Source organism: Dromaius novaehollandiae, chromosome 3, assembly GCF_036370855.1.
Source record: "Dromaius novaehollandiae isolate bDroNov1 chromosome 3, bDroNov1.hap1, whole genome shotgun sequence".
Lineage (NCBI taxonomy): Eukaryota > Metazoa > Chordata > Aves > Casuariiformes > Dromaiidae > Dromaius > Dromaius novaehollandiae.
Genome location: NC_088100.1, coordinates 50409425 through 50435930, shown reverse-complemented (window position 1 = coordinate 50435930; position 26506 = coordinate 50409425). Strand labels below are relative to the sequence as shown.

The 26506-nt window shown below is 39.1% G+C and overlaps 1 protein-coding gene across 1 annotated transcript in view; it reads left to right on the top strand.

Moving 5' to 3' along the window:
• The first annotated feature begins 1146 nt into the window (after positions 1 to 1146).
• SEC63 (SEC63 homolog, protein translocation regulator) overlaps positions 1147 to 26506 on the top strand; it is a 57765-nt gene continuing 32405 nt past the window's right edge. The window contains exons 1-5 of the mRNA XM_026119938.2: positions 1147 to 1500; positions 17352 to 17451; positions 18285 to 18399; positions 21918 to 22030; positions 23988 to 24049. Coding sequence (XP_025975723.1) covers positions 1377 to 1500; positions 17352 to 17451; positions 18285 to 18399; positions 21918 to 22030; positions 23988 to 24049 — 514 coding nt within the window. The 5' untranslated portion in view covers positions 1147 to 1376. The remainder of the gene's footprint in view (positions 1501 to 17351; positions 17452 to 18284; positions 18400 to 21917; positions 22031 to 23987; positions 24050 to 26506) is intronic.

Below are 26506 nucleotides of genomic sequence, written 5' to 3'. Positions count from 1 at the left end.
ACATCACAGCCTTTAATGCTGGGATAGCACTTTGTTCCCATTAAACTAGGGCCAATCCCTCCCTTTCTTACGATGCTATTGCAATTTCTGTGTACTGCTTTCCCATACTCTGCATTTACAGAGAGACAGGGAGTAGCACCACACTTGACATGAAGTTGGTGAGGCTGGCATGTTCTCATGAATGGGCATGATTAGCAGCTTCTCCCACTTCAAAGAGGTAACTAGCAATTAATGGTGTGATGAATGCCAACACAGTGTCGGCCTTTTGATTCCACACCTTTAGGGTCACATTTCCTTACAATGATTCCTGCAGTCAAAACCAGAATTAAACGCTTTTGAAACATTTGCCCTCAAGCTGCTGCTCAGAGAATATGTCCACTCTCCTAATCCTCAAGACTTTGCATGTCTTAACTCCTTTTCTTACTCAATTTCCTACCTTTCTTAAAAATCACTGTGTGCCTTTTGGTCCCCTATTTCCTCTCTTTTCTCCCCAGCTCCTACTCTCCTCCTCCTCTCTTCCCTAGCTGTTCCTATACCTGCTGCCTTCCTGGCTCCCCTTTCAGACCCCACTGCCCCAGGCCCAGCCCAAACCGCAGCCACCCCGCAGCCACCACCTGCAAGAGGCAGCCCAGCTTCACTCCTATTGGAGACACAGGCAGCACAGCCTCCACGGGCTCATCTGCACGAAACAAAACGCCAAACACCCTCTTCCTTGGCCCTCCCCGGAGGCCAGACTCCTCAGCAATCAGCGGGGGCGCCTATCTTCCGCGGGCGTGAGGGCAGCGAAGAAGAGGAGGCCGCACACCCGAGGCCGTAGCCCGCGGTGGGGTGGGGGGCGCCATTTTGCGGGGAGAAGGGGCGGCCCGGCGGCGGTCAGCACGGGCTCGCCACAGGCCCCTCCTTTCGGGCAACCGCCCGCAGGAGTCAGACCGGGTCGCGGTGCCCCTCAGGCCACCCCAGGACCAGGACCAGGACCAGGACCAGGACCAGGACCAGGACCAGGACCAGGACCAGGACCAGGACGGCCCCGGCCCCCGACGGCGGCGCCGACACGACGCCCGTCCGCGCGGTGACGGGCCGTTGGAAGGCGAAGGGCGGGGCCTGGGGCGAACCAATCACAGCGGGCACGCGCGCCGTGGTGGTTGGGGGGGGGCACGTGCGCCGCCTATGACGCCACAATGGCTATGGTGGCTGCACAGTGACACGTCTCCTTCCGTGGCGGAGGCCGGCGAAGGGGCGGAAGCGCGCGCCCGTTCTCGCGGGATCGCGGAGCGGCCGGCCCGGCCCCGTGCGAGCGGCGGCGGGACCAGGCCGCCCGGGGGCCGGCAGGGACAGGGCAGCGGCTGCGCGCGCGGCGCGGCGGCGGTTGAGCGGCCATGGCGGGGCAGCAGTTCCAGTACGACGACAGCGGCAACACGTTCTTCTACTTCCTCACCAGCTTCGTGGGGCTCATCGTCATCCCTGCCACCTACTACCTGTGGCCCCGAGACCAGCACGCCGGTGAGCGGCCCCCGCGGCCGGGCCGGGCCTGCGCGCCGGCCCCCGCCCCGCCCCGCTCCCGCTGGGCCGGGCCGGGGGAAGCCGCGGGGGGCGGCGCGGGCGGGGGTCGCAGGCCCTGGTGTCCTCCAGCGGCCCCTGGTGACCTCCGGGGGCTTTACCGTCTCCACGGGGGGCACCGGGCCTCTCTCTCTCTCAAAATTACTATGTATTTAACGGTGCTTGGGGGAGGCAGGGGGATCTTCGCGGCAGAGGCGCAAATCCTGCGTCCGTCCCTGGACTGCTCCTGCAGAGTCATTGTTTTCGCTGGGGTTTTGTTCTATTTGCGGATTTTCTTTTCTTTCCCTTTCCTGTAGTGCTTCAGGGTAGATGACCTGAATTTTGATGGCGAGAAAGGAAGAAATTGCCGAATGTTGTCTTGGCATTGAGGCCGAGGAGGAAAAGTTAGCAAATTCTGCTTTGAGATACTGTGAGGTCACAGGGAGCATAAAAATGGGACTTTATTTTTCCTTTTGTAAGTTGCTCTTAAACGTCTTAACTGCTAGGTTTTTATTCCGTCCTTTGGGATGCTTTTTGTGGCCCCAAAAATGTGTTAGAAAGTTTCTCTGAAGACTTGCTAAATTAAATTTTCAGTTATTTCCCTCTTTGTCCTTTCTGTTTCTCTCTATTCTTAGAAGGCATTTTGGTACATAGTCTTCACAGGAACACATTTTTAACTGGAGTTTTGAAACAGAAAATAGGACTGTTTGTGTTTAAAGACAGGATATTAAGAAGTGCTCAGTAGAACAGAGATGTTTGCTGATTCCCATCCCTGAAACTACTGACCTTTTAAAAACATTTGAGCTTTGCAATCTGAGAAAAAGTATTTTTGTTCCCTGCCTCTTCTTTACATTCAAAATAACCTTGTGGTTGTGTAGTGTTTCTTGTATGCCATTTTATATGGCTTCTGTGGTTCTCTGTTACATACAGTCTTTTAGGTAAAACAAAAATTCAGCAATGAAGTCTTAGTCCTACATCTTGTAGTAAGCGGTAAAAATTGACCAAACAATGTTTGGTAAACACCCATGATTTATCACCAAAACAGTCTCAGTTGCTGGTAGACATGTCGTGGACTTCTGATAGGTGCTGGCTATAGAACCTTTCTGGAGGTCCTCAAGGAATTAATCTTGCCCTCCGGATGCTACCTGTTGTATAGTTGAGGAGTTAGTTCTTTCTGTTGGAAGGAAAGAAAGACTTAGCTTGTCTTGCTAAATCCTGGTTGTTGAAGGCATTTTGTAATCCTTTGGTTGTTATTAAGGAATAGGAGATCAGAGAGAGAAAACTCTTCCTCTGTGACCTTTTCCTAAACCGCAGGATTTTTGTTTTTCTTGTTCTAGTGCAGCGTGGGAGGAATTGGGGGAGAAAATCATTCTTTTTCTTGAATAACGCTGTACTTGCTCTATAGTTTTTAGGTTTTAGGTTTACTGTTAACTTCACTATTTCAATGGCTGACAGAAGCAGTAAAAGCAATAGAAATGTTGTCAAACTTGGGAACACTGTACCAGTCTTATATTTGGTCTTCATATATGATGTTATTCTCACAGCCATCTTAACAACAGAAAGTGAAAATGTAAATTTGGAATATGGCTATATGGATTGTACCCAATATCAAGGATTTCCAAAGAGGTCTACTGTTAAACATTACTCATTTCTTTACCTCTAGCTAGCATTGTCTTGCATGTGTGTGGAGGCCTACTGTGTATTGTTCTGCAGACAGTACTAGTTTCTTACAAAGCTGTAATAATCCATGCTTTTTAAAACACACAATAAATTTTATAGTGCTGCTGGTACAGAAATGAGTCAACTAAGTGAAAATTACTAAGCATGGCAATGAACGGAAATGAAGGAATGTATTGTGCCTGATAATTGTCGTAATGGATTTTAAACTTTGAGTATAGTCCTACTTCATGCATACAGTGTAGTAGTGTGCCTGCGGTCTCCTTGCATGTGTCATAGTTGGTGCTCTTTGGTTCTGTATGGCTCATCTTAAATAAAAAGTTGAGGTGTTGTGCTGATCACATGTAAAACTAATGGAGTGCTTTCTTCTTCATAGTATTGCATAGTATTGTTGTTTAAGTATGCGATTCTTTTTGTGAATTGTTTCTGGCAAACTCCCCTGAGTAGTCTTCACACAACTTTGTATTGGATCCTTCCTGTTCCAGTATTGGAACAGGATTTCAGGAATAAATTACAACCATATGATGATGTAGGGTTTTGATTGTTTAGGCATGACTTCTTGTTCTCAGAATAATTCACTAGTTAAAAAAATAAAAACAAAAAACTACCCCACCCTTCCCAAATATGGAGTTTAGGAAGCTAAGGGAGGGACTATGTCCTCAGAAGAGAAATCTCCCAGCACAGCTAACTTCTGATTCCTGTAATTAGCATCCAAACTCTGATGAGATGTGAATTCTTATGCTAGTTTAGAGCAGAGTTGTCCAAACAATGAGACAGGTATAGGGCCAAACTGAATAAACCCCATCAGACCTCTGCTGTCTTAGTGTAGGAGCAACTCTAATATTTTTGTACTGGAGTTGTATTTTGTCCCAGCTGTCCTAGAGAACCTACTGCCGAGATGTTTTTGTGGTTTCGGTTAGGTCCAGCTGGACTGACCAGTTGTTTCAGCTCTAGCTGAACCTTGGAGGATAAGAAGATGGAATTAGGCTGTACTTCTGAAGCAAATCACACAGTTGTCCCCCTCTCTTCAAGACCCTTTTGCATTGTGAACCAGAGCACCCTAAACAGACTAGATTTCTTTTGGGCAAAAGTAAATTGGAAGATGTGCTTCAGACAATAATGGCTGTTTGATTTGTGAGAGCAGAGTAGAGCTAGTCTGAAGTAAAAATGAAATACTTATAGTGTGGATATTGAGCCTTCAGTGTCCCCTGTTTCACTGTGTAAATGCACTACCAAAGGTTACTGGTACTTGATAAAGTAGACATAGGCAGTGGAGAGTGAGAAACAGAAGTACAGAACATTGCCAGCTTTCTTCAAATGATGCTTAACACCACAAGTTTGGGAATTGCTGCTAACAGAGGTACAGTTCCCTCACATTTTAAGGTTTGTTCTGTGCTGTAGTTTTGTAGTAAGCGCTTTTAGTGTGAAATAAAGAAAAAACAGTGTTTATTTTTGCCATAGTGAAGATTGGAAAGTAGGAATATCTCTGTATTGCTTTACTACTTAGAGAAAACTCAGAATATGTTACTAATGTCGAATTTTTAGTAGCACAATCTCTTGGCAAGCCGGTAAGGTTTCACTCTTAGTTGTTTTTACAAGAAACTTTTGAAAGGCCATTTCAGCACTACCGTCTTGAAGAACAACATGATTTAGCTTATTGTCTCCCTCAGATGCTGAGTAAAATTTGGGCTGCTCTTATTTTCTGGGTTGCTGAGCCTTTTTTTCAAGGCATTCTGGGAAAATCCATATGAAGTGTTGTTGCAGCCTGTGGTAGGAATCAGTATGTATATTCGGAGTGGGGGGTTGGTGTTGTGTGGTATTCACTGAATGAACTACCCTGTTATTTCGTTACCTGAGCTCTGATAAACCAAACAAGCAGGTAAGTGACCCTGTAAAAGGGACTTGTCCCAAAGACAGTGTCTCCTCGCTGTTCATTGTAAAGCTAATACAGCTTTTGTAAAAGGTTAATTGGTTAGTTTTGTGTCTCAGGCTATAGTTTCTTAATTGCTTCAAGGTAGTAGTCCTCTTACAGAAGTCGTCTTGTGTTTCTCTCCTCTCTCTGTGTGCCAGATAAAGCTTCTGAACAGTGTTTTGGGCTGGAAGGAACTGATCTGGGCTGAAACTAATTGTTGTGGGTTTTTTTCTGTGTTACTTTTGATTTCTGTTAGTCTCCCGATTGGGTTCACTTCATGGATGTCTGTGCTGGCCCAAGGGTGGGAAAGGTAAGGATGCAGCTCTGAGTTGGAGGAAGGCTGATTCTTTCAGTGGTGGTGCTGGCTTCAAGTGGTGGTGAAACTGCCACGCTGTTTATCTTTGACTTGGCTCTTTAAAATATGTATATATGTGTTTTTAAATATATATTAAAAAAACCTTTCACTTGTGGACTGCTTCTGTCTTGGGTAAATATTGGTATAACTTTGGCATAATTACAGTGAGGAAAACTGTTGCCAGAAGTGTTCTTGATTTGGAATCAGAAATGTGGTTGCTAAAAGCTATTCTGGTGCAAATTCGTTTTTTAAGTTAAGATATTTTCTGAAATGAGAACTTTAAAGTTGTTTTTCAAAAAGTTATCCTTGAGAGTTGAAGAAAAGATGCTTCATCTAAGCAATTAGGCATGGATAAGTGTCCCTCACAGTATCTTTATGTTGTTGGACTTGCTTTGAGTCAGCCTGATTGTAAGTTTGTGCAGGTTAAACTTCATCATCCAGGAAGGAAATGGTAGAGCAAGAGGTGAATGGGTTAGTTGGCTGATACATCAGGTGTTACACAATGCTGAAGTGTTTGCTGAACTTTGTGTACTTTTTGAGTTACACCTTGCACTGTTGAATGGAGACACATGATTATAAACCTGTGCTGAAAAAGGTAGTCATAGATTCTGGTGTGTTTTGCAGTTATCTACACGTGTATGTGTGAAAGCTTGTTCAGTGCAATTTTGGAGCTGATTCAGGTCTACATTAAATTATCCTGTTTTTAGGGAACTGAGTATTCATAATGTGTTACAAAGCTGATGGAAAGAATAAGGTCTCTATTCTGAGCCTTTTACGTTAACTTGAACAAAACAAGATGTTGAAAACAGTTCAAATGCCCCAAAGAATAATAGCTTTGTAAGTGCAGAGATTAATGTTAATAAAAGTTTTCTCTTGCAGTCTCTTCTGTGAGAGAAAAGAGACTGTAGAAGCTTTTCTGCTTAGAATGTAGATACTCTTTACTGAAGTGAAAGAACTGAAAACTTACTGTAGCAATGACAGAAAAGGATGAGCTGCTACCTTTCCTATCTAGGGAAAAAAAAGTAAACGTATTGACATGAAATAGGTAAAGCTATTCAGTTTACTCTCATCGTGATAGCAATCCTTATAATGTGTACGAGGTTTTTTGTTTGTTTTTTTTTCCCTCCACACCCTGAAGAGCCATATGCTCATTCTTAAGGCTGCACTCTTGCTCACTAACCTTACTCTGCAACTTCCCTCCTCAAATGTGTGTGTGTTTTGGGATGTATCTGAAGTTTGCTTGAAGAATATTCAGCTGACACAAAGAAATACTTACAGAAAGCTAGTTCAAGGAGACTATTCCCTCCTAATCTTGGAAGATGCCGTGCCTCTAGAAGTAGCATAGGCAGTTTGAGAACCCCTGTTCTAGTCCAACCTTTTGCTTTGAGTCTGGGCAGAGTATAGAAATACCTATATACATAGGTAATACTTGACACGTGTTCAAAACCTTGAATGAAAGATTTGATGTTCTGTAAAGGTTTACTCTGTGAGGAATCTTTCCACTGTACTGGCTGTCTGCATGTAGTATAAATATAAAGGTGTTTTCTTTAAGTATTGGTAAGGTTTTGTGTTTGTGTGTGTGTGGTGTGTAGTTTTCATCTGTAGATCTCAAGGTCCTTTTAAGAGATGTATATTGATCCACTGCTTAATGATGAAATTAGAAGAACTGAGGCCATGAAGTTTATATGGCTGTTTACGGCCAAGCACTGATTCTGCACCTTGGATTTGACTCAGTCCAGTTTATAGAGAATATTCCACTATTTTTAGTTAAAAGAATCTGTTTTGTTCCAGTCATACCACTCTTTCTTTTTTTTTTTTTTTTTTTTTTTTTTTTTTTTTTGTTAGGCATATTAGTGACTGGGAATATACTGATCCACAGTGGTGGTGTGTGCATTTAGAAGGGCAATAGTCAAACTTGGCCATTGATGATACTGTGTTACTTACAGCAGAAGCGTCTGCCCTGTGCTGGGCAGCTTGCTGGTCCTCTGTCCTCATCCCCTCTCTGAGAGTTGAGGTAGTGCTGCCTGCACAGTCATCCTGATACAAAAATGGTGAGGGGCTGCATGCAGGCAGCTTTCCTTCCTTTTTATTTGTAATGGGATAAGGAACACTTGTACCCTAAAACAGCTGGGGAGAGGAAGGGAATCTCAGTGGTATCTCATACTGCTGCTCTCCTCTAGGGTCAAATTCTTCTGGGCTGTTTCTAATCCCCCAGCAAGATAAGATTGGTTGGAGTGGGTTGCCTGTGATTGACTGTGACCCCTTATCCTTGCTCACAGCTAACTGAAATCTCATTAACCTTCTCTCAGAAATATTTCTCAGCATCTTGCTATTTGGCAGCATTGCAGCTCTGGTAAAAACTGTTCTCTAACCAAAAATCAATGTTGAATTAGTGAATTGCCCTTTTACAAGTGTAGAAATAATTGACGATGCTCCTTACCTTACCTTTCCAGGCAGTTTTTCATTATCTGTTATTTCTCTGCTGTTAACTAAATCATAAGCTTCTTGATTTTTACAGAGACAGATAGTATTTGTAAAAGGAATTGGAATCCATAATTGGGCATGAGTATACTTTTCCCCTCAACTATCATGCAAATCACTGTAATGGGGGAAAAACACTTCTAAAGATGTGTAATGCAGTCTTGGTTGTGTTGCCTCTGTCAAAACTTTTTATAATATTACTGAAAATGAGTTGAGGACCTCTATTTTTCCTCTCTGAGCTTTATTATCTCTTAACACTTTTTGAAAAAAGACTTTCAGAGTTATCACAACATCAGTAACTTTTTTTTTTAAATAAAGCCCATTGTCTGAAAGGATGGTGTTTTTAGGCAGCTTTTTTTCCTCGTCTCTTGCTAATTAAGAAATTTTTTTGTCCTCCTAAGGAGCATTGTGACTTAAAAAAAAAAAAAAAAAAAAAAAAGCATACTGATAATTATTCATTCACATCTTATCAGTTTTCGTAGAAACAAAGAATAGACATAGTGGGGCAGGTCAGATGTCTTTACATGATATCATAGAAGTGTATACCTTTAGAAGTGGATAACAGGACAAGCACAAATGATGCTTCCGTTGCATATTCTCTGAGGTTTCCAATGGTTTTCAGTTCAGTGACTTTTTTTAGCGTAGCATCTATATTATCCTATGGCAAGGAGTTCACCAGCTCAAATGCCTGTTGTGCAAGTAACCACTTTTGTCTTGCATCTGCTTCTGATTTTATTTGATGGTTCTTAATCCTTGTATAGGAAGAGGCAGTAAACATTCAGTCCTATCCATCCTGTCATTTAGATTTTTAATAGCCTTCCATCGTCCCTCCCCAAAGTCCTCTGTCTTCTAGGCTGAGGAGTTGTAGCTTATTTTTTGAACATAAGCCATCTTATATTCTTGATGGCCCTTGTTGGCCTTAATTGAGTGTTTTCCAGTTTTGGTTGCCCCTCTCTTTGAGATGGAGGACCAGGACTGTGTATCACAATCAAGGTTGTACACATCCCAGGCTTTTGTGGTGAAATAGTGATTTTCTTCCTTTCCTCACAGTTCTTAACCTTTGCTTTGCTTTTTATCTCTACAGAGCATTCGGCTGAGGTTTTCATAGAGCTGATTCTCGTAACCCCAAGATCTCATTCCTGAGAGACAGTGGCCAGCTCAAAGCCCTTCTTGTATGTGAAATCAGGATTGTCTCTATGACTCTTCACTTTTGCATACATTTTCATACACTATATTTCATGTGCCATTCCAGTGGCTTGATCTTGAGCGTGCAAGATTCTTCTACAGTTCTTTAGGATGCCGCAGAAGTTTTTTTTGTTACACAACATTCTGGATTGATTACTTCTGTGAATATTTACTGAATAGAGGAAATCTCTTTGAAAACAACTAGGATCAGGTTATTCAGCTATACATATTTCAGTGAAGAGGCGAGCTCGGACATGACCTCTTTGTGAATAAACTTTGGTAATGATGACAATAGTTTTTTTACAACGATAGACATTAAAATTAGAAAACACATAATTTAAATAGTCACCGATATTGTTAATTCATAGCCTTTTATCAGAGTTCTATGTGATTTGTGTTCTAAAATATGCTTTCTGGTTATATATTTAAAAGGTTGATTGAGACGGTATCGGTCATTTGATAGCAGAAGTAGGAAAAAGTCTAAGACTTCAGCCCTTATGCATGTGTGTATATGTACATGTGTATATATGCATTAAGTATGCATTAAGGACTTGTAACTAGCTTTTGAATGGAGAAAAGAACCTTTTTAGAACTCAAAGTTGTGCACTGAAGTTTTAATGTTTTATAAACGGCAAGGTCAGAAACTCTTGAGAGCAGCATTTATACTGAGCCCTGTTACTCTCTTGATTTAATGGGACAGGTTGAATTCTGAGAAGTTCAGTACACAAAGGTCATAGCATACAAGTCACCTGAGTTAAAGATATGTGCATGACTTATATGTCTTGCTGCATTGCACACGTATAAATTTCTGAGGTTGGGACAGAGAGGGGATGACATGCTGCAAACATGTTTTGCGAGAGTCCGTCTTTAAAGTGGTCTTGGTATTTTCTAGGCCCCCAAACTCTGACACTCTGTGTCCCTTACTGAAAGAAATTGATATACAGATTTTCTTTCTTTCAAAACCAAGCAGCGTTCCCCTTTGGATAAATTGTCCATATCTGGTGTGCAGAATGCTTTGTGTATACCTGATTGCATTTCTCTTCGTGACAGTGTCCACTGGGGTTTTATTTTAGACTTCTTGCCTTTGCTTTCCTTACTAGCCTGAAGTTATAAAGGATGTAGAAGGCTCACACATACTTTACAGCTTTTCTGCTATTTGAGGTAGAATGATGGAAAACTTCTGGCTTCTGTTTATTCTGGACACTGTAGTTTTTTGTTAGTTTCTGGTTATCCTAGAGGTTAACTGTATAGTTTTTTTTCAAAAAAAAACTTACGTGCTTTAAATTAATACTTGTTTTTTTTTCCTAAAACTCACTTGTAATCACTGTGACTGAAAGAAGATCCTGACGATTACAACTTTCCTATTCCAATAGGATTCCAGGTGTATCTCCTTCCCTTTCCACTCTTCCAAAGTTACATGTCTCCAATAAATGACTAATCTTGCCTCTTTCCTCAAGAGGATGTAAATAGGAAAAAAAATCTCCTAGGTTTTCTTTTGGAGCATTTGTTGGAGCCCTTGGAACCTGAGACACAAAGGTTAAGCCTAAATAAACATAATTTGTCAAGCATTCCTGAGAATAAAATAGAGCCTCCTGTATCTTCAAAACAGACAAGTAAAACGTATCTAATACCTATAATAGCAGAACAGCCAAGAACACTACCAATTCGTTGTCAGAAAGAAATCAAGTAGAAATTATTTCTTAAGCAAGGGCTAGTTTAGATTACCCTATACTAGTTACTAAAAAGGAAACAAAATTCTTACAGTTCTGCTTATTGCTTTATGGTGTTTAGCCAAAAACAATTTGAATCCCAGATCTTCCTTTTGATGTCTTGACGTAGCCCAGTTACCTGCTACTGCCCACATATCAGGCTCATTCTTCTCATGGCACTGTTTTTATTGTGTTAAGTGAAGTCATGCCATGCCAATGCAGATTTTTCTGGCCACAAGAGTGTTTGTGTTCCTGAGCTGCCTGACAGTGTCCATATTGCCAGCGTTGTTTGTACTCATTAAGTTGACAGAGGTATGTGTGCTTTGTTCCTGATCACTAGTACTTTTGAGGTGTGAATCAGATTGAGGTAAAACAATATGCAATTGCTACTTTCTATGAGGACTTTTGTTTTTTGGACTGAATTCTTGTATGAGAAGCCAAAGACTTTGTATTTTTATGATGTGGGGGGAAAAAGTGTGCAGAAAGTGGTGTGTGCACCAACATCAAAAACAAACCTACGTCAGGGATGGCTGAGTTGTAGACCACAAATTGCATGTAATCTTGAGTTCCTAACCCATCCTGTCATGGGTAAATGAACATACACTGGGCCACATGCAAAATGGCTTCTTCACTGTGGAGGTGGTTAAACATTGGAACAGGTTGCCCAGGGAGGCTGTGGAGTCTGCATCCTTGGAGATGATCAAAACCCGACTGGACACAGTCCTGGGCAACCTGCTCTAGCTGGCCCTGGGTGGGGGTTTGGACTAGATGATTTCCAAATGTCCTATCCCACCTCAAATGTTCTGTGATTCTGTGATACCTAAGAACTGTGTGGTCTGGGTTACCCCACTCAGAAAAATTAGACGCTTCTGGCTTATTCATCCTAAAAGCTGTCTCCTTAAAGACCTGGAGATTCAAGCGGCACATGCAGTTTCTGGCAGAGGAGTTAATTATCTATTTAGGCATTCTATACTAATATTTGTATTGTAGTCTAGGCTATAGAGAAAGAGAAGCTTTAGTCACCAGTCGTTTGTGTGTGAGCTGCTCTATTATTATTGTTTATTCATGCATATATATATAAAAATAACATTGCTTTGAGCTTGCAGTTCAGATTTTGCATACCTGCTTGGGTTCAACATGAATTTGACTCTTGAATTTACAGATACTGTGATCTCTAGTTGTTCTCTAGTTAAGGTAGGTAGCAGAATTTCCAGTTAACTTTCAGGAAGGAAAAGTTTACTTGAGGTTAATTATTTTACTTGCACCCAGAAGTAACAACCAGACTAATTTTTAAATGACTCTTTTCACTTAACTATTTGTAGCTAACCTGTGTTTGGCTCTTGATTTTATTTTTATTTGTCTGAAAGTTTTAAACAATTGTGCCACTTGATTAAAGTACCAACTACTGTTATTGGAGGATCTGAGTAGCTCTTCCCACATCGTTTTAAGAGACAGCACTTAAAGTTTCCTTGTGTCTATCACCACACGTACTAGTAATTGTTTTATTTCTTGAAAACCTAAGAAATGTATTAAGATTCAGTTTTAGCTGAATATTCATTAGGATTATGAAGATACAACAGGTACTTGTGAAATCCCCCTGGAAGGAAGAGAGATTTATTGATGAAAAGTTGCTTGTGAATCTCTGGAAGGAGGAAATGGAAGATTCATGGCATGCTCCCCCAGATTATTTGCAAGACCGCACTGGCACTCTCTACATCCTCATCTAGGAGGGATGCTTTAACAATACCTTGATACATGGATTATTGTACTGAGATTGATTCAGAAGCCCCATGATGGGCTTTCAGCTTTGCTTTTCAAGGCTGTCTAATACCTATTTTAAGAATGGTAGGAGAGATGCAGTACTGTGAACGGTTTTATCCATCAAATGAGAAGTCATTTTGACCACAGGAAAACTGCCTTTTTCTCATTTGTTTCCCTCTAATCTCCTATCAAAGGACAGTGTCTGAAGTGCTCTTATGTGCTGTAATGTGGAGCCATGCTCTGGAGTGAGAAGAAACAGAAAACTTTTATCTGCTTTTCAAACTCTGAACTTCTTTCCCTGGCAGACCAAGGATTCAAGAGCTAATATCCAAATAAGGTACCATCCCTTCTACATTGCTGTTCAGGGTAAACCCTTGCAGAGAAATGTATTTTCTCCTGTATGCTCAGAGTCTGCAGGATATTGCAAGGGCAGAGTGCCAGTTCTGTAGCATGGCAAAACCATTTGTAGAAGAAAGGTCCTCGGGAGGGGAACACAAAAGGAAAAAGGTCCTGGTTTATTCACAACTTGTTCATTTAAAACACATTTGCTGACTTTATTAAGCACAGTAATTATCCAGTATTCAGATTCTTGCTAGATTTTTTTTCCCTCTTGTGCAACCAGTCTCATTGTAACACGAGAAGTATTTTCTTTGGTGCAATCACATGTGTTGTCTGTAAATAAACAGGAAGTCTGTTTTTCCTGAATGCAGCAGAAATGTAACACAGTTTTTTTACTCAGGGTGATGTTTCACCAGCAGCTTTCTGCCTAAGTTGGGGCTGCTGCTGTCTTTACTCTTTACTGTCTTTACTACTTCTCCTACGCAGCTGCTTGTTTTTGAATTCCACGAGTTATGAGATATACGCATTAATGATGAATTATGACAGAGGAAGTGCCTCAGGATAGTTTCCAATAGTTTGAGTAAGTCTAGACTTTAGCTTCAATTTGGGAAGGATTTGACTTTCTCTCTTTATGTTCCAGACAGATAACTATAAACTGTCATTCATCTTTTTAATGCTCCATTACTTTGGGGGGTTGATAATCAAATGAGACCATTGCAATCCCAAGACTGAAGTTTTTTTTTTTCTTTGATATGGTTTAATCAATTGTAATTAGATTTGATTTGGAGTTGTTTGTATGCATGTGTAAAATGCAGTGGCTCCTTAGCATCATAAAATATACTAGATAGTATTAATTCTGTATTAATCTGAAAATGTCTGCTGTGCAGCATTGCTGTTCCAAGATATCATTGCCAGGAACTCTTTAGCTGACTTATGTGTGTCATGTTTACTTATCCAAAGGGCTTAATTTTTGCTCACACCACTTGCCTCTCCCCCCCCCCCCCCCCCCCCCCCCCCCCCCCCGGTGCTCTTTTCAAGACTGTTCACAAAATGTTACTCCTACAAGCCGTTATCAGAAGGCTGTTTCAAAACCTCGGTTCTCTGGTTCTAATAAAACACCTTTAGTTTCTAGCCTGTTTTTTTTCCTATGGTCAGTTATATTTGGCCTACCAAGTCTTGTTTAGCTTGCATAATTTTTTCTTTTTCTTTTTTTTTTCTCCTTGGTGTTTTCTCTTAAAGGCCTTTTGAAAGCTTTTTGGCACAATAAGGTGAAGAGTATTGGCTGTTCTTGCAGGGAGGATGTAGACAGAGAAAAAAGGAAAGGATTATCTGGCACTTGTCAGGGCTGGACAATAGGCAGATTTTAGAACTGGGGCATTGTGTCACAGGGCACAGCGTGGCACAGATTTTTAAAGACAGGATGCAGCATCTTGTTAAAAACATCCTAGCAAAAACACTGAAAGGAGTCATATCCTCTTCAGTTTAGTTTTATAGGATTAAGTAAACCAAGTCCTCTTAGTCACCTCTGAGTCCCTTCCAAGTTCTCTTAGTCACCTTCCATTTCCCCAACCACACTACTGATCTATTTCCGCAATAGTTTCAGGTGTTTCTGCAAGCAACATGGTCAGTTTAAACAGTTTCTAAATAGCACTGCCCCACAGTTGTGCTGCAGAAGTGTCCAGGAGGTTGTGTTATGAATTGGATCACATAGCCGATCTGATTCAGCACAGTTGAACTGAACAATTGGCTTCATCTTGCTTCAACGTAGCACAACCACATTTATAGACAGTATTTGAAATGAGACATTTGAACTTCATATCCAGCACATCTGTCTTCTGTTAGGTTTCTCATGTCCGATTTGTTCAAGGATCTTGGGTGACTTGCATAAAAACATGACATTATGGCTCCTAGTTGTCCAGTGGCTGCTTGGAAACCCCAGAATATTTTCCTCTTTGTTTCTGTAGCAAATTTCTTTAGTTCCCAGGTGCATGGTCTTGCATTATTTAACATAATTTGCTGTCTAGATTATAAGGCCATCAGCTTTTCTGATATGCCAGTTCTGTGTTCTGGTAATGCCTCTTAGCTTTGCATCAAAAACTTTTAGTTTAATTTTAAGTGATAATTAGGTTACTCCTTGTTGTGGTGGATCCATTACTGAATCAGTATCGATCTCCAATAATTTTCATTTTAAGAGGAAAAAATTGCAGAGAGCACATACCAAATTAGTTTGGTGCAATCTACCATTAGGGAGTCAGTGTTGCATTTTAACGCTATTTTCATTGCCTACTTAATTTTCCTTCACAATGCATTCAAAAGTCTTGCGCAACAGTGAGATGAACTAAGTGTGCACTTGCTTAAATATTAATCATACCCTTTTTGTTTATGAAGTTTCACATTTAATACCTATTTGAAGTATGTGAATAATTCTTGCAGATCAGGAGAACCGTACTTGTTACACAAGAACTTGAGACAAGTTTGGAGGCTTATTTTGAAGCCCTGTATGAATTGAATCGCATACAAGGGATTGAATTATTCCCTCTTATCTGCATCTCTTCCTCTTTGAGGGTGATAGGAATAGTAAAATAATCCTCAGAAACTTGATGAGATGCCCCAACTCCAGATTGTTAGCGGTTCAGAGGAATCTTATTAAGCTATTTCGTATTGTGTTGAGGTTTTGGGAAGATACACTCTATAGAATTAAATAGTACAGAATAAGCTGATGGATTTGTCTGATTCAGGATTATTTGTCCCCGCAAGCTCTAATTTTTGTCTGCTTTACTAGTCTGTGGCTGATCAGGTATCATCTGTGTTCCTACACTCTTTCTGCCAAAGCAGCTAGAACTGACAGTACAGTCCTATGCCCACATCTGATCCAGATGAAATCTAAATGCCTGCTTGATCTGGTGCATGATATTGCTGTTTGTGATCATGGTTCTCTGGCCTTGGATGGTTTGCTGACTAAGAATTGAAGCTGCTAGATATTTCGTTGGAATTGCGTGCTTATAAATTCAATTAGATTACTGTGCACCTTATCCTTACAAAAATCTTCAGAATAACTCATTTTCTACGATAACCTTTCAAAAATTTGGCAAAGAGCAATATTTCCATGTATCATAATTGCTACTTTAGTTAAGTCGAGGTCATCACCTTGTTAAAAGTGAAGAGTTCAGGAATAAGACTTTTCTAGGAGGTGGTTGACATGTGCTTTGGATCAAAGTTGTTTATGCATTTAGATAGTTCACAATACTTGTATTAAAATGGCATATTTAGCCTGTTTATGTTCACAGGCAGCATCTAAATGTATTGAGATAGGTTGAGGATTTTTCTCTTAATTCTCCTTCAGTCTGAAAATGGCCAAGTGGTCTTGCTTTTATGCAGGTAAAATAATTATAGGGACCTCCTCACTTCAGAAGTTTTGCAGGTCAGACTGCTTATCCAAATAGACAAGTTACTTAAAAGACAGGCAGGAGTAAAGCTGCTTTACAACGTACAATTCCAGTGCTAACAGAATTTGCTCTTTGCTTTTCACCTTGTTTTTCTTAGTGTGAAAGACTTCTCTGACCAAGACTAACTTGGTCTTGATCCGTGCCCAATTACAACTAAAATTCTCCTAACAGAGATAGCTTCCATGTCTTGTCATGGTGATGGGGACAATAGTAATACAATTTAGCTCTAGTCTCGTTCTGCCATAAAAGGAGGTGGGGAGAAATCTTGCAGACTAGTTTGTTGTTAATGCATACACTCCCTTGCCAAGGGCCCATATTGCTGAGCTACGTGACCCACATAAATAGATAATGTCTTTCCTCCTTTTCCCCCTCAACAGGTGAAAAAAAAATAAATGAAGGCCTGTTACAAAAAGTAAATGTTGCAAAGAGGAGGAAAGTGCATCATATTTTTAATGGAGGAATTAGCTGTTTCTCTAGCCCCACTGTTTGGTTGTATAAAGACACCGTTCTGCACATCTTTTTTTTTTTTTTTTTTTTTTTTTTTTTTTTTTTTTCCTTCTGCACTCAGTGGCTCATATACAGAAAGGGGAGACTTGTTGCAGTTGACTATAGAATGACAAGTAAATTTTACAGTTGTGTGTTAGACAAGCAAAGACTGGATTCACAAGTGATGTTTGCTTCATGGCATGTGGCAAAGATAATTGATTCCTTCTAGATAGCGCAGAGTAATCTGGACAGACTTCTTATGGTTGTCGAGCATGCAGCATCACTCAAACAGCTGAAAAACATTCCTTACTCCTATAATTCTGGAACTTGTATTAGTCTTCAAACTGACCTTGTACTACCTACGCTGGGATGAATTTTTGTCATATATTTGTCATTCTGCTTTTGGCGTATTTGTCATTCTGCTTTTTGTCAGATCAATTAATCAGAATCTTTCTTTTTTATAGAGCAAATTCGATTAAAGAATATAAGAAACGTATATGGAAGATGCTTGTGGTATCGTTTGCGACTGTTAAAACCACAGCAAAACATAATTCCTACTGTAAAGTAAGTATGTTTCATTTGCATGCCTTTCCTCACTTGAGCAATTATTACATTTTTATTTTTATAAAAATATATTTTTTGTAATCAAAGCAGCTGGAATTAGTTATATAATAATGGCTTTCATGTCATAGAGGAAACATTTACAATCTGCTACGTTTGAATAATGAATAGTTAATCATTATGATCTAGTAGGGCTTGAGATACAGATGAATGCTGTTTTCAGCTTATAGAATACCTGCTAAATGAAACCAGTGAACTTCAGCACAAATAAATATGTAAACAGTTCATTTGTTTAAAAAAAAAAAAATGTTCACTCTTTCACTGAAATTAGTGGTGGTAATGATGCCCTTTGATTTAAATACCTAAACATATATATTTAAATCTATAATAGTAATCATTTGCATGTTCAAAGTTAAGGTCTTTATTTTCTTCTGTTCTTTGTTTCTTACTCCTGCCCCCAAAATATGTTCCTCTCTTACATATATTTTTCATGCTTTTTTCTTTAACTGTTGCCTTTGTGTAAGATTAGGTTAAAATCATTCTTCAGAAATAAGAAATACTATTGTATAACTACTAACGACAGACAGTTAAAGAGTGTAAAGAGTCTTTGCTGATAGTGGTTTGCCTGTTTAAAGTAAAAATTAGTTAGAAATCGGGTTAGCCATCTCATCTGTGTCAGAGGCTGTAAAACACTCATACCTGCTTTAAGATTGCTTTATTGTTTCTTGGTGGGTTTTTTTTTTAAGATTGATATCAAATGGCTTCATCTGGTATTTATAGAATTATATTGGACCTAGTTGATTTATGCATATTTTTAAATTATTTTTTCCAAACAGGAAGATAATTCTTCTTGCGGGATGGGCATTATTTTTGTTTCTTGCATACAAGGTTTCCAAAACAGACCGAGAGTATCAAGAATACAACCCTTATGAGGTTTTGCATTTGGATCCTGTAAGTAATAGCATCTTTCACTAGTCTGTACTGCTGTGACTGTAGGTTCTATGTCTCTATGACAAATTTAGGACTTGCTTTTTAAACAACCTAAGTATAACCAGTGTAAGCTAAATTCAGTGAATATCCCTAATGGTTTTGTTATTTTTTGGCATCTGAAAGTTGCTGCTGCGTATTGTAAAAATCCGTAGCTAGATACTCTTGCATGTGTCTGTAGTAGTTTATAACTTTCCTATCTGACTCTTTCAAAATTCTAATGACTTTCTTAATATAGTGAGATGGAAGTTTTTATCTGTTTTGGGGTCTTATTGTGATGTTATTTTCCTTTTTTTCCTCAATTAGTGCAGAAAGACTTATTTCTGTCTTTTTAGTGGAGTGAAACTGTGTGTATAGTTGCTAATTTCAGCAAAGCTGTTAAGGAAAATCATTCTGCTTTGGTACACCCTATGGAAGCCCTCTTGATAGCCATTTTCAGGGATGCTGGTGAATAAACTGTGTAAGCAAGAATGCTGATTCATGGGATTCACAGTTTCTTGTATAATTTCTCTTGTAAATGGAAAGATAGGCTGAAAAATATTGGTGATATGCATTTTGCTCTAGTAAAGGTTACCTTGAATCTCAGTTGCATCTATAGATGGAATATTGAGAACAACAAATTCTCAATAGCAAGAGGAGCCAATTAGTTTATTAAGATGATTTAAAAAAAAAGTCTTTCTCTAGAAGAAAGAGCTCTAGTGCTTTCTTTCTATTGAAGGTCTAATTCAGAACAGATTTAAAAAGGTACCTTGGAAATCTGGAGGAGACTAATAGACCTTTTGGAGATAACTTGAACTCTTATTTAGTCTCGTCAAACTCTTTTCTTTGTTTTAACCATAATATCTTAAGGAAATTTTCTACTTTATGCTAATTATTTCCGCATACAAAACTACTGTTTTGAATAGCAATAGAGCCATCTTTCCAGCAGTGCAGTCTGAGGTATGTTTTACCCTCTAGCCTAAGGAAACGCATTGTGCTTAGAGCTCAACAAAGAATAGGAAAGGACTTCGTATGTATACCCATTTGGATTTAACTTGATATGTATTGCTAGTGTGGGAAAGTTTAATATGAATACGAACGTTAACAGATAAATCTTTTACCATTAACAATATGGCTTGTCAGCGTGAGGGTAGGCATCATTGGTAATGCTTCTTTGTGCCAGGGAGGCTATTATAGCAGATCTGCAGAGTTCAGTCTTTTTCTAGCCAGGAATAGAACAAGACCTGTCTGTCATATTCAGTAGGCAAATTATTTAAATTCAACCTCTGTGTGGTGCCTCTGTGAATGACTGATTGCTGACTTGTGTTTTCTTACTGATGCACAGGAGTTCTTCTGGTGAATAGTATCTGTTAGAACTGTACAGTTTACGTGTTCTTATACCTGGGCTAACTTTGATTAAATAAATCCGGCTAGGGAGTAGGTCGTTAGGGGATTTTCCGCTGTCATCATTAGCAAACTTTTCCAAATAACAACCCTGAGGAAAAATAATATGTATAATATAAAATAATATGTACAGAATTGTAACTTAATTTGTGAATATACTCAAGTTGTTTAACTCTTGGTCCAAGGAGAGAGACCAGTACTGGAATGCACTGAGAACATACACAGGGATGGAGTGCATAGAACAGTTAGGACTGTTCGTGTTGGAGGTGTTACAGAATAGACAAAGAGATCGATATGAAGATAGATTGGTTGAAGTAAGGTTGTGTAATAGAAGCCGAGGTTCCAGGGCATGTTTGTTCTTCATATTTCTGTGCTGTCAGAAGATGCATCCCCTTGAAAATCCCCTGGTAAAGTTTCTTTCTTCAGTCTACATGAAAGTTGACAGCCTTTTTCTGTTATCACTCAAGCAGAACCTTTAGAAACATTGCCAGCCCTGCTGATGCATGATATGGATGTTGAAGTGATGTCAGATAATGGAAATGTTGTTGCAGTTAAAGAAAAAAAAAAAGCACTTTTGTTGTGGGAAAAAATGATGAAAAGGTTTCTGATGCAAGCACTTGGAAGTTTTGATACATCATAATTAATTTGATTCCTTGCTTTCACACCATGGCCTAAATTATTTCTTTATGTTAGGTTAGCGTATAAGCATGTAATTAGAGGCTCTAGAGGCATTTTTTTCTCCAGGGGACCTTTAATTCACTAGGCATACAACATGGACGAAGTTCAGTTAATGTGCACACACTTCATATATAAATATCATCATTTTGTTTTGAATGTAGAATAGCTCATTTTGGAGCATATCACTTAAATTCATTGATATGTGAGGCAGTTGGATAGTATTACTGATAAATTGAATAAGTGACCTTAGTACCATTTTACAAGTAGGATCCAAGACAGAAAGGTGAAGGTGAAAATTGGTTATAATTCTGGTTTCCTCTGGTAAACAAGACCTTAATATTTTTGTAAGTAGTTAGTGTAGGGAAGCTCCATGTTCCAAGCACGGTGCTGACTGACGTTAGCTATCCTAGACGGCTAGTCAGGCTTAGCCTCTGCAGCTAGGTTTTGAAAATGAGGAGTAAGCAATTAATGATATATGGAGAGTTTGTCATCAGCTTGTGTGGGATCACATACAACATCTGTGGCAGAGGAAAAGAAATTTTTTTTTTATCTGTTTGTTTGGGCTTTTTTGGGGGGTAGCATTCACCAAAGCCATGAAAATCCTCCTCCTTTCTGCAAACTGTATGATTTGTTTTGTTCTTTCCAGCTTCTGCTACCTTAATCTGACATATCTCATGTAGTCTTGAAATGACTGTTTTTTTTCTTGAAGTGTGAAGTGAATGCATCCTGAGCATTAAATGAGGGAGGTGTGCTGTTGAAAAATAGTGTTGGAAAATAATAGATACATTGGATAAAATGAGATAAAATTAAGGTAACATAACAAATAAAGCATAGTGGTAACTTAATTTCTGGCCTAACTTTATCAGAACAGTATCATCATTTATAAATAACTTCTTGTGTCTTTATTATGCACTTAGGGTCAGCCTGCTAGGCCTCTGCTGCCAAAATGTTGAAAAGTCCTTTGGTAATGGTTCTGTGAAACTTATCAGATAACTTGCTGGGAGAACTTTATCTGTGCTTATGTTAGCGTTTTGGGAGTTTTCTTGAGTGATGAAGTTCGCAGCTTAACCTGAAATTTAATGCACAGGGTTTTGGGTGGAATTTAACAACATTCTGTAGTAGAATGAACATCTGTCTTTTTCTCAAGTATAGATAATGTGTTCCTTTTATTCAATAAGTTTGAAATAATTTATGGGCAGGATGGTTCTAGTCAAAGGCATTTGTATGTAGCAGGGCAATCTACTATTCAATATGAAATGCATTTACAGTTTCATGATCACATTATATTAAAACATAACTGTTTAGGTGTGATGGTTCAGAGAAATATTGCATAGTGTACTTTAGAATACAAACATAGTAGAAGAGATTTATTTGGTTTAAGGTATTCATTAGTAACACAAAGTTTCTGTTTTGCTTTTAAGGGAGCCAGTATATCTGAAATTAAGAAACAATACCGTGCACTATCACTAAAATACCATCCAGATAAAGGAGGAGATGAAGTTATGTTCATGAGGATTGCTAAGGCCTATGCAGCGTAAGTTTGTTGTCTGTGAAAAACAAGAACTTGGTGTTATGGGAAGGGAAGCCTGTAAGGTAGTGGCAGGGATGACCTAAGCAGCTGCGGAAAGCATCTTCAGGTGCATAACAAAAGTCAGAACATGTCTCGGTCCAATAGATACCTGTTTAGTTTACAAGTTAGGGAGGATAATTCAATTGCTTTGCCACTCTCAAAATGCTCTAAAAGGTTACTTCTTTGTATTAAACTTTCATGTCATCTAGGAAAAGTTTTTCCAGTGATACTTACTATATCTTAAAGATGACAAAGAACGAAACAGGTGTTTGCAGTGTTTCAGCAACAGCCCCCTTTATGGCAATTCTGAAAGTTAGACCATAACTATACTGTTCATTTCACATAACGATAAAGCTAAAGAGCAAGGTAGATGTTTCATTTTGGCTCTAACTTACTTTTCTCTCAGCTCCCCCACATCTGTTTCCATTCAAACTTGTCATGCGGTCCTGATCTTTGGCTAAGTGACTGTTTCAGATTATTCATGTAGTTCTTAATGGCTGAATCCTCTTTTCCTTCAGAGTGTTGTTCCAGTCATACCTCTGCTTATAGCTTTCCTTAGATCTGAGAGTTCATGTGCAATGTTAGGATTCAGTCTAGCAGAAATCCCTTTTTTTCTGTAACAAAAATGTGTGTTTCTTTTTAAAGCTGTTTGTACATTGCATCTTGGTACAACTTAATGTTCTTTCTACTCTCAGTGATCATCCAAGGGCCTAGCAAGTTGGTGACTTCTGTGTGTGTTTTGGTTTTTGTTTTGGTTTTTGTTTTGGTTTTTGTTTTGGTTTTTGTTTTGGTTTTTGTTTTGGTTTTTGTTTTGGTTTTTGTTTTGGTTTTTGTTTTGGTTTTTGTTTTGGTTTTTGTTTTGGTTTTTGGTCAGTTGCCTATGTGGTTGGCCTTACTGACTGTTTGAATGACTTGTTTGAGGTGGGGTAAGAAGGAGAGTCAACACCAGACTCTTCTGAGCGGTTTTAAAAGTATTCTTTCTGCTTATGAACATTTACATCACTGTAGAAGTATCTTTAATAGGATATACTGGGATTGCTTTCTAAACTCCTTAAACATCTCCCTTCTCCATTTTACAAACTAGTGCTCAAGTGCTTGGTGAATGCAGTTTGATACTTCAAACCCTAGGGCAAAAGCTGTGGCAGAGGCATATCTTCAAGTGAGTCAGTGAAGTTCCTCTGGCCATGCAGTCTTGAAAGAATGTAAAACCTACCCAATTAATGAGTCTGCTTGGTAAAGCGCGAGACCATGAAACAGTTCAGGAGACCTCTGGCTTACTCACTAGGTCTCTTCTGTGACACAAGATTTTCTGCATAGTGAATGTGGGGTGTTCCATTTCCAAAAGCAGTGTTTTTCCTTGTAGTAATAGAGATTCTGTGTGAAGTGGTATAAGCAGTAAGCATATTGCCAAGAAACTGTCAGTACAGAACAGATTTAGAAACTGTAAGATTTAGGAGGTAGTACCTTTTCATTTATTTATTTCCCTCTTCTTAAATATGAAACTAGGTATTTTCAGGGGAGAGAAAAATGCCATCGAAGGCTAAAAATCTGGATGGACAACCTCTGCCATAGCAACTCATCCTGCATATTGACCTTCCACCCCAAAAAATACATTTTTAGTCCTTGCCTTTTGAGGGTTGCTATACTGTAACTTGTCACTGAAAAGTGTTTTTTGTTAAAAGAGTACACAGTCATCCTCATAAAATGGGATGTAACTGTTCCATTGCCTGTGTATTATGAAGGAATAAAGCAGTATTGTTTTGTTATGACAGATTTCATACAAGCAGTAACATAAGTTATGTATGGTTTGTCAAACGATCTCTGAAACATAAATGCCACATTTTTAAGTTTCTGTATATACTAATTATCTAGAGAAGTTCCTTTACTTTTATATTAACTTAATATCTCTTCTTGAAATTAGCTTAACTGATGAAGAATCACGAAAAAATTGGGAAGAATTTGGTAATCCAGACGGACCACAAGGTAAGAAAAGACTTAAGGTCTTTAATTTATGTGCCTTAAACTGTGTCCTGTGTGATCATCTGAGAAGCACTCAGCATGTATGAAATAACTTTTTCCTTTGATTTGAAGGAACACGGGTCAATTTTCTGCTTGTGAAACTGGAAAAATAAAAGTTCTGGGAGGGGAAAGGGAAAGCCAAGAAAGATTTTGCTTTTAAGTTTGTCAAACTTCTTATTAGGAAAAAAAAGAAAAAAGAAAAAAGTTGTCTCTGTTGTTGTTGTTTTGCTTTTTTTTTTTTTTTAATTAGCCAGCTTCTAGAGAGCATTGCCAGTATTAAAAGAATAGAAGTTATAAGATATAAGCAAAAACCTGTCAGTTTTAAGCATTTCTTTGTATTTATAATCTGATACTATAAATGTGTGTTGAAAAGTAAACTACTAGCCATAATGCAGTAAACATACTTTGGGATGTATGTGAGAATATGTGTGTGTTTAAATACTGTATACACATCTGCCTTCCATTTGGTGGAAACAGTGCAGTTTGAGTGTAGCTCTGTGCTACCTTCATTTTGAGGAATCCTGGTGATTATCTCTACGCTAGTAAACTGTTTCCTCGGCAAGTAGCTACATGTGAATTATCCTAATGATGGTGTATTAAAATTGTAGAGCAGATGGTCCACACTGTAAAACAATTTAGAACTGAAAGTTAATAGAGTTTTCCTACTGTTTGCAATTGCATCAGTTGCTTGTATAACATCTTTGTGACAGTGGTTTAAGTAGGCTAGTTCGGAGGAAGAATGTTATGTGTTCCTAGCTGCTTCTGATACTCCTTACAAGCAAGATGAAACCTGCAATCTGGTAACACCAGCCTGCGTAGATCTCCTGTTGTTGATGCCCTGCAGTCTGAGAAGCTAAGTTATACTGCATATCTACACGGAATGAGTTAAGGCCAGCTTGGAAATAGTAAATGGAATTTTTAACTTAAGTGTGAAGTGGCAGGATGACACGTGACATAAATCTGTGATGGAAATTCTTCTTATATCCATTCAATTGGGGAATTAACAACATTAAAAAATCATTTTGAAAAACCAAGCCACTACCAAAACCCTGGACCAACATTTCAAAGAAACAATCTTCCCCATCCCTTCAGAAAAAACAACTGTGCTAGCTAAATCATACCTTAACTAAGGCATTTCTGGTGGACTAGGGCAGTGGTTTTATTTCTTTGACCATTTCATTTTATAACATAGCAAATTTCTTTTAGCTTCTAACTTTTCTTGCTTTCCTAGACAAATAAGTAGGAGGACTCTGTCTCTCTCGCTGCAAAATACAAAAAAGGACTTGCTTCAGAAATGCTGTCCCAATATCACAGAACAGCAATATGGATGTTAAATAAAGTCTGACATGTCTACAAGCAGCTTTTCTAGGGTCTTTCTCAGATGCTGAACTGTGTTTTGCGTCCACAAGCTACTTTGTTCTGCCAGGACATAGGGCTTTGAGTTAGGTAGTATGTCAGTGTCCTTGAACTGGCTTGAAGCTGTGACTTCAAAAGAAGGCTTAGTTGGACACGTGTATGAGGTTTTAAAGGCAAGAAGAGCCTTGTGTGGTATGCTCGGATATAGCTTTCACAAACTTCAGGGACTCTGGATTCCTAAAGGGCAAAGTGAAACAATTCTTCTGTAGGGCAGCAGTTCATACTGTTAGTGTGCAAGCATTCTACTCTTCTGAAACCTTAACTTGGAGTACACTGGAATAGAAGTTCTCTGCTTTGCTCTAGATCATGCGTTGTTGCTGTATCTGAAGGGTGGGAAGAAGTCTGAAATTTTCCGTCTACCATCCTCTACTCTGTAGTCTTGTTCCACATTAAGGCGTGAGGAGCTTTCTCAGTGAAATTCGTCTTACCTTCGTTTAGACACCTGTAATGTAAAAAAAGTCTGTATTCAAGCTATCTACTCTAGTTCTTGGTTTTGTATAGTCAAATAAAGGAGACAGACCTTTACAGAGATGTATTCTGGCGTGAGATGAACAGCATCCTACATTAGATGTTCTAGAGTTAGATGAGGTGCATCCCACCTGCGATGCCCAGTGCGAAGGAAAAACAGTATTCCATTCTCTATCCAACTGAATCAGCATGGAGTTTAGAGGCAGGCAAGCGAGAAAAATCTTACCTTCAGCATGACTTGCTCCTTTAGTAAGCACAACAATGAATGTGCAAAATCATTTGGAGAATATTTAAAAGCAGGAGGTGGACCTGAAGAGTAAGCATATATGCTTTTAAGAACTTAAGGCAGTTTTACTAGACTATTTTCAACTGGTATCTGCTAGTACCTCAGTTCAGTGAGCGTGAATGGGGACAAGTAGATTCTCAGACCAGAAGAGAAAGTGCTTGTACTGAACTACTTCTGTACTTAGAACAGTTTGAAGAAAAAATGTAGATTCCTCAAGTTTGAAGCTAAAATCCTAAAGATCAAAAATATAG